The sequence below is a fragment of the Diaphorina citri genome, unplaced genomic scaffold (assembly GCF_000475195.1).
Source record: "Diaphorina citri unplaced genomic scaffold, Diaci psyllid genome assembly version 1.1 scaffold4707, whole genome shotgun sequence".
Classification (NCBI taxonomy): Eukaryota; Metazoa; Arthropoda; class Insecta; order Hemiptera; family Psyllidae; genus Diaphorina; species Diaphorina citri.
The window spans coordinates 1-9,123 of NW_007382101.1; the positions used below are offsets into that span (position 1 = coordinate 1).

The 9,123-nt window shown below is 39.6% G+C and overlaps 1 protein-coding gene across 1 annotated transcript; it reads right to left on the bottom strand.

The window, feature by feature from the left end:
• Positions 1-354: 354 nt before the first annotated feature.
• On the bottom strand, positions 355-6,475 carry LOC103521196 (DNA-directed RNA polymerase III subunit RPC5; the record flags this gene model as incomplete). The annotated part of the gene is given in 11 exon segments (XM_026831996.1): positions 355-572; positions 939-1,102; positions 1,969-2,174; positions 3,043-3,121; positions 3,124-3,206; positions 3,372-3,564; positions 4,231-4,421; positions 4,733-4,920; positions 5,226-5,371; positions 5,691-5,786; positions 6,281-6,475. Coding segments are annotated over 11 exon segments (1,603 nt in total), but the record flags the coding sequence as incomplete, so codon positions are not given.
• Between the last annotated feature and the right edge of the window lie 2,648 nt (positions 6,476-9,123).

The window sequence follows — 9,123 nt, forward strand, 5'->3', positions numbered from 1 at the left end:
CAAATTATGAAAATAATAAGTTTTATCGTTCCCGGAACGGCTGGTTTTCTTCTATCCTGTCTTCCTTCTCTCTTCGATATCGGGACGATAAGACCTCAGCAATTACAGTTCCCTCTATCAAATCGGAAGAAACTCACAAGTGAGAACGGGTCTTAAGAGGACTAATAATAGACTCTTTAGTGGAAAGCAACCTTTAGGCGAGGTTAACGCTGGAGGCTGTACCACCTAACCCTTAGAGATCCATTATTATGTGGTCGAATTCTCAAATAAATTAGGATAAAATTCCATGCTTCGGCTGGGTTCGAACCCACGCCCTCCTGTTTACCAGACGACGGAAAAAATCTGTTTACTTACCTGCGGCGTTATTTTCCACATCACTGGCGGAATCGTGCCGACTTCGCGTGCTGTTTTTCCTCGACCTCGCTCCCTCTCGATCACTACCCGAGTCATGTCGGTTCTTACGGCCCGACACTGACGTAGATTTGGCGGCCGACAGCTCAGAGAGGGTCTCTATGATTTGTTTGGCCTTCAGCGTGAACCACATGCGGGTTCGATCCACGATATCGGGATTTCTGTGAATTGAGGAAAGAGAAAGGAACAATGAGGGTGGATTTCAAAAAAAATATTTTTTCAGACCATAGAGGACCTGTTAAGCTAACAGCCTTTGAAGTTCCATTTGATTTGTATAGGCTTAACAGGGTTGTTAAGCTAACAGAGGCTAGAAAATTGGTTGGTGAAACCCACCCTGAATACAATTTGGTCGTCAGAAAACCTTTGGGGTTTTCAATACATACCTGAGATTTAAGCCTTAGTACCCACCAGAAATATTGGTTCTCAATAATCCAGGCAACTTTTTTTTCTTCTTCAGACTATGCCAATCAATGCCAAGGGCCATCCTTATCAACAAAATATTTGAACAAAATAAATAATCAACTTACTTGGCAATAAACTGTTCATCAGCGGGCAGCAAGAGTTTCCACCCTTTGCCCGGATGATATTGTGCGATTTCTTCAAACATGGTGCTTAGCTCTTGCGGTGGAATACGAATCTTCTCTGTGACCTGAGATTTCTGAACAAACATGCTTTGAGTGAACAGGAACACCTGAAATATAGGGGGCACGGTTAGCCCAGTGGTAACGCGCTTGCTTGCCATGAAGAAGGTCCCGGGTTCGAATCTTATCATCGACAAAAATTTGTACTCGTTTTGCAAATATTTCAACAGGTTACTTTCTGGTGTTCTCGTGTTGACCCAGCACCTAAATGGGAAGTATTGTGTCTCTTCTCGCCCATCTGATGAGAGGCATACTACGGGATGGGTATGCTACGACACAGACCACAGGAGTCTAATGTAGCAGTTGTTTTATTGCTACAAAAAAAGGTAGTAAAACACTCTTTTTCCGCAAAAGTTAAGAAAGGACTCTGTTTTACCACAAATAAATAAGTTAAGAAAGGACTCTGTTTTACCACAAATAAATAAGTTAAGAAAGGACTCTGTTTTACCACAAATAAATAAGTTAAGAAAGGACTCTGTTTTACCACAAATAAATAAGTTAAGAAAGGACTCTGTTTTACCACAAATAAATAAGTTAAGAAAGGACTCTGTTTTACCACAAATAAATAAGTTAAGAAAGGACTCTGTTTTACCACAAATAAATAAGTTAAGAAAGGACTCTGTTTTACCACAAATAAATAAGTTAAGAAAGGACTCTGTTTTACCACAAATAAATAAGTTAAGAAAGGACTCTGTTTTACCACAAATAAATAAGTTAAGAAAGGACTCTGTTTTACCACAAATAAATAAGTTAAGAAAGGACTCTGTTTTACCACAAATAAATAAGTTAAGAAAGGACTCTGTTTTACCACAAATAAATAAGTTAAGAAAGGACTCTGTTTTACCACAAATAAATAAGTTAAGAAAGGACTCTGTTTTACCACAAATAAATAACGATTTGATTGAATTATTCTTACCATATAATCGCGAGTTCTGCACATGACCTCCGCAGGGACACCACACGTTCCACTGGCAGATTCCTTAGGATACAGAACGTCAGATTTGACTATCCAGTTGCCATGTACTAGCATAGCATGCTGTTGTAGACACTTCTTGATCTCGGTATCTTCACTCTGTGGGCGACCCAGGAAGCTTTTCAGCTTCGGAGTCGAGATGATTTTCACTTGAAGAACAAAATAAGGATAAGAAGTGGTTATTTATAGTAGAATATACGTTATTTATCCTGCTAGGATAGGACTAGAAAGTCCCTTTACCCCCGCAGTCTAACCAAGGTCTCATATATTTTCAGCTCCCATGGCGCAGTGGTCACTGCGCTCGCCTTGCACGCGGGAGACCCGGGTTCGATTCCCGGCGGGGTCAAGAAATTTGTATCATGCAAAGGATTGATTCCGTGACTGGATGTTGCGGGGCCCACTCAGCCTCGTGAGGAAAATGAGTAGCTATTGCATATAAATGCGCATAGCAACCGGTGCCAGCATTGTAGGTAAACATTGGATGTTAGGATTACCTATTGAGATATTGGGAAAAATCCTACAATGCTGCAGTGAGCACCAAAGTTGTGATATAATAACACAAAGAAACTGCATTTACATATATTTTGACATATTACTTATGGGGAACATATTTATACTGCTCGAATTGGACTAAGGAGTCCCTCTACTACTAAAACTACTGTGGTCTAATTCTCAATCAATATTGACACCAGTCTAACTAGCTTGGAGGGAGGCACGTCTACCTTGTAGGCGCTTTTATCCTAAACAGATAAAGTTCGTTCTTGGAACGACTGGCTTTCTACAGCCTTGTTAGCTTGGAGGGAGGCACGTCTACCTTGTAAGCGCTTTTATCCTAAACAGATAAAGTTCGTTCTTGGAACGACTGGCTTTCTACAGCCTTGTCTTCCTTCTATCTTTGATTTCGGGACGATAAGATCATAGCAGTTACAGTTCCCTCTATAAACCCTCCTAGAAAAAAATGAGGATTAAATTCTATTCATGGGCTGTAGCTCCATGCATTAATCATACATGACTTACCATCTTTGAGAAGCAATCGTATCTGATCCGACAGAGGTAGTGTCTTGAGTTGTCTCAAACACAGAACTTCATCCTTCTTCCATGTAGACACTTCTTGATCTCGGTATCTTCACTCTGTGGGCGACCCAGGAAGCTTTTCAGCTTCGGAGTCGAGATGATTTTCACTTGAAGAACAAAATAAGGATAAGTAAGTAGTGGTTATTTATAGTCGAATATGCCTTAGTTATCCAGTTACAGTTCCCTCTATAAAACCTCTTAGAAAAAAATGAGGATTAAATTCTATTCATGGGCTGTAGCTCCATGCATTTAGTACTCATAACATAACTTACCATCTTTGAGAAGCAATCGTATCTGATCCGACAGAGGTAGTGTCTTGAGTTGTCTCAAACACAGAACTTCATCCTTCTTCCAAACTTCATCGTCATCATGGGCCGGTATTAAACATTGCATATAGGTTTCCTTCTCCAAAGTCATGGCTATGATACGATCCTCTAGACACGCCTTCAGCTTGTTTGTTTCTAACTGGAAATAATCAAAATCAATACCTACAGTTTTACTTTTTTCAAAATAAAGGATATACCATTTGCGTACTAGGAGAGCCCGCCCGAGTAGCAACATCAGCTAATATGGGAAAAGGCAAGGAAGATAATGCAACACAGTTTGACTTTCTATTTTCATATGGTTTGGACAACTTTTAGCAAGAGGGTTGAACACACCCAAACCCAACAGTGTTATGGGAAAAGGCAAGGGAGATAATGCAACACAGTTTGACTTTCTATTTTCATATGGTTTGGACAACTTTTAGCAAGAGGGTTGAACACACCCAAACCCAACAGTGATGGTCCCCAATGAAGGTCTTGGAACATCCTCTATAGAAAAAATTCTAGGTTATTGGGACATACTCCATACAGATTGAATACTAGCTGTAGTTATTACCTTTAAATATGTCTATCCTGTACTATGTCCCTCATCAGATTAGCCCTTAAGTAGGTACTCGGAAAACAACTCTACACGAGAAAACCAGAAAGTGACCCTTAGAAATATTTGCAATCGAAATACGAGCAAAAAATTCTTTGCCGATGGTGGAACTCGAAGCCAAAACCTGCATTGCAAGCAAGTGCGTCACCCCTGGGCCAACCATGCCCCTTCTATTCTGCCATCATTGTAAGTGCACATATTTATACTTACAGTGGATTCCTTAGAAAACATATCACAGAATTGGGTTTGATACCAGGGCTCTTCCTGGCTCTTGGCGTTCAGATAGTTGAACGACTTCTCTCGCGCCTTCTTCATTCGTTCGTTTTCTCGGCGGGCGAATTTAACAGTGACAGCTTTAGCAATGGAATTGTCCTCTTCTTCTTCCACTTCAGACAGTTCCCCTGAAGGAGGGAGAGATTGAATCATTAATATTTATTTATTTTAACTTCATTAGGGTATCTATGTCAACAAAATTCTAATATTTCTTTTCTATTAAGTTATTTATATTTTATTTTTTCATTCCTTTTTTTTTCCTTACCATCCAGACTCGTAACTATCCACAAACTGACATGATTGGTTTTTGAGTGTATTATCATTTCAAAATTCTTAAAATATCATACTTTTTAAAACTTCCATAAACCAAAGAAAGCTAGGTTTCACACACATTTTAGAACAAAAAGATCCACTAGTAATTTTTCTAGTCTATTCTTACCATCTTCCTTCAGCTCCTGCTTAGCACGCTTATCAGTCTTGTCCAGGTACGGTAGGTGAGGTTTCAGTGCGAGAACAGATTCCACCGGGGCCAGCGTTAACTTCTTGTCATGCAAGATGCCCACGGTAAGGTTGTTGTTCTCTACACTGATCTTCTCTGACTTGAGAAATTTCCTATCAACTAGATTTCTGAAATTGAAAAATAAAAGGCATTTAAAAATAAGTACAAACTTAATAATAATAATACACATAATTTCAATGCCAGTGATATGTTGAAGTATTACTTACTTATAGATGTGAGTCCAAGTTAAGTAGTGAAATTTGTCCAGGTGTAGAGAAGGCCTAGGGTGTTAATGTCACCTAGTGCTTACCTTTCACTCCAAAGTCTTGTACCATTATTCATCAGGGAACTACATTTGACAAACATGATTAAAAATCCTTTGGAAAATAATTATTGATTTAAAATGAATTAATATGAAGAAAGAACGTGTTACCTTATAAACAATTTATCCTTGTCCTCTGCTTCAAAACCATCACAGTTGAGAGCCAGTTGTTCACCCATGGACCGAGAATAGGTACTGTCCCTGGTTTCAAGCTCCATTTCTAATTCCACCTCTTGGTTTTCTGGTTTTATACATGACTGTAAAACAGATGACAACACATGTTAGTTCCTAGGTACATAAAACATAAAAAAAGAACATAATTCAATCCTATAACCCTATAATAAAATTGGATTTGTGGATCAGAATTTAATCAAGGTTGTCTTGACGACAGCCACAAGTAATAATAATGATTCTACTGACAGCTTCTATGCAAGAAATATTAAGTCTACTGATTGCTTCTTATGCTTGAGCTTGTAGGTTTTTTTTATTAACCTTTTTGGATGGCCACTATGGTTTCAAGGTTTTGAAATTACTCGTACTTATCACCTACTCATGGAGGGGAAAATGTCTAGTTACCTTGACTATTTTTGGTAATAATTCAAAGGTAGCTGGCTGATTTGGGTATTGAAACAAAAATAGAGGATTCTCTGGCTGAGTCAAGAATACAGGTATCTGAAACATAAAATAGATTCATAAAGCATGAGAGAGATATGAAAAAAAAAAAAAAAAAAAAAAACTGCCACCTGCACAACTCTCCTATGTGACCCCAAAGGTCTAGTTTTCAATCAACACTGGTGTGCAATAATGTTAATTTTCCTTGAACTATTTTGACTGATAAGGGGAAATGAACCTGGGCCTCTTAGGGCAAGGTGATTATAACATGGTGTTGGTTTTATATTGATTACCTTTTACCTGAGTAGGTACCTAGTCAATAGATGTGGGAGACGGAGACCCCAAGCAAAATACAGGGCAAGGTTATGATTTGATTTTTCTGACACTAACAGTATTCGATCTCGGAATCTGGATAAACCTATGGCACCAACTGCGCTGCAGAGGGACTGAAGGAAGAAATATTCAGACTGTTTCTGAGAGCATGAGTCCATCATGATGCAAGTTTCATCAAATCTTACGGGACATGGCCAGAGCTTAAGTAAAGGGTTTTTTACCTCTTGGACAACATAGTCCTCTTCCTCGTCCACCTCCATGGCTAGTAGTGTCCAATATTAACTCTCCTTTGCAGAAATGTACATTGGAACAGGTATTTTGATAGGTTATTTGCACGTTTTCTGATATTTTCCTCACTTTGAAAATGTACGGGCCAGTTCGGATTCGCTGTTTACAAAAATCTCAAATCTATCAATTTGTTTGAGATGTGCAAAGCTGGCATCCCTTCCCCTTCCTTTTTGATTATCGATCTGATTTGCGTCTACACGCAGGAAGGAAAAAATCCCGCGCACCTTTGCGTCTTTTTCCCACGCCGGCAACAAAATTAGGCGTATTTTTTCATCCAATCAAATTAGCGGAAAAACTGATTGACCAATAAAATCTTTTGTTTACTGAAATCCTCTCTTTTCATTGGTTAATGAAATACGCTCTTGAAAAGGTTGATGCTTGAAATTTTGAAGCGCGAAATTTTAAATTTGTATCCATTTTGGACCAGAAAAAAGCTGTGAAAATTTTTGAAAATTTTAAATAGATTTTTTTACTGCTATGTAAATTTCACTGTAAATTGCACTCCTATCTAAAATTGCTACAAAGTCCACAACTACTGGGTTTGGCTGCATTCCCCACCATTCCTTCAGCTGTCTATATTTACTCTTACAAGTTACACTTTGTTCCTTTGTCCAGAGGCTTCTCAACTTGGCAGAATCACACTCTCTCTGCGCCAACCAAGTTTACAAACTCTACAACTTCTACACGACTTTAAGCGGATCACACACGGGTCTCAAATCGTCCCAAAATCGATGAGAGATCCTTGTAGGAGAATGCCAGCCGTTCCGAGAACGAAAGTTATCTGTTTAGGATAAAGTTTGCCCTTGCCAGCCTAGTTAGCTTAGTTGGTAGTGCGTCTGCCTTGTAAGCGCTAGGCCGCGGGTTCGATTCTCGCCCGGGCCGGATTTTATCCTGAACGGATCATGTTCGTTCTCGGAGCGGCTGGCTATCTCCTATCCTGTCTTCCTTCTCTCTTCGATTTCGGGACGATAAGACCATAGCAGTTACAGTTCCCTCTGTCAAACCTCTTTTTTAAAAAAAAAAAATCAATTCTTTCAATCCAATAAACAAGATTTACCGTGCAAACAAAAGCCCTTACCTGATATGGTCACTGGTGATAGCCTCACAGTCGAGAGACCGGACAGTAAAATTCGTAACAATAATTCACACAAAAATGAAAATATTTCGTGCAAAAAATCGAATTTCGCGCTATAATTTTTTGAAGAAATTATTTTTATTCGCACTCAAGAGTGTTTGGTTGAGTGCGAAGGCATCCACTCGGAAAATTTTGTTTTAGCCAAAACCAGTTGGCCTCAAAGCGATCACTCTAAAGCTGATTGAGAGGCCGGCGACAAACGCCGACCCCCCGTCTGAGCATGGGAAAAGGCGAAGATCCTTATTGATGAATGGACAAAGTGGGTTCCAAGTTTTTAGTCCGTCCTTCCTTTATTATTACTAATAATAAAAGGTATAGTGGACGGACTATTGTATTCGCTTCGGTGTCTTCTGTCGGTCCGTCAGTCTGTCTGTCCCCATAGAAGGACTTATCCAAACCTGGTCGACCTAATATATCAAATTAAAGGTCTTTTTTACCAGGAACACGAAAATGGTGGTGCAAATTTTGTCCAGAAAACCATAAAGCCAAAAAACCAAACCCTAGGCGAAAGTCCAACTTACGACCTAGCTAAGCTGGCCATCTTCATATCCAGGACACTCTCTCTTGATACGAATCTTGAGCGATCCCCTCGAATACTATTCAGAAGTTCAGAACTATCGAATCATCACGTTTTAGTGACGTGGCTTTTACCATCTATTCGGTGACCGCCTTCCCACCTACTCGCATTAACCTTCAGCCTGAGTGGGACTGAAAAAGCCCGCAGCACTCAACTGATGGTCATTGGTCACCCATCCGAAGATTAACCTCGGGGAACATTACTTAACTTAAATTACCCCTTGAGAACTGGTGCCTTCCACGTGCTTTCCACCACCAACTTTGGTCATTCCAGAAGAACAACTCTCGTGCTTAAAGCTCGTGAGCAAAGCTCCTCACTCGGGTTTCTCTCGCGTACACCAGATTTTTACAAGAATATTCCTCGTACATGAGTATATCTTCTCTCCATAGGCAAGTGTGATGTCGTGTTCAAACAACTCATGGCTCATTTGAACCTGGACATCCCCGCGTACGACAAACTTCGCGATCCGATCTTCTACCATTCGTCCCACCTCATTCAACCGGAGTACCACACTGTACGGAAACCCATGCTGGATTTACCCGACGAAGAGTATTTCAGCAAATATGAGGACTGTGAGAATCTCCTGGAGTCTTTCCGGGAGATGGAGAACTACCAGAATACGACTGTGTTTGTCAAAGATGAAGATGGTGTCAAAGATGAAGATGGTGTGAAAGAAGAAGATGGTAAAGAGGGAGCGTTTGATGAGGATAAAGCTGGAGGAGGAAGGGAAAGTTGTTTGAAATCGGAAGTGGAAGAAGATATGGGAAAACCAGGTCGAGGAAAGAGTGAAAGGCGTTTGAAATCTGAAATCAAAAAAGAGGTTAGTGATGGGAATGAGCTTGTGTATAGTAAAACTAGTAAAATTGAGGTTAAGGAAGAAGAGATGAATAGAAAAATTGAAGTTAAAGAAGAAGAAACATATAGTGAAATTAAAATTAAGGAAGAAGTCAAAGAAATTAGTAAATCTGAAGTCAAAGAGGAAGATGTTAAAGAAAGCAGTATTAAAGAGAGCATAGATAGTAAATTGACCAAAGAAACCAGTATTGAAAGTAGGCATGTAAGTT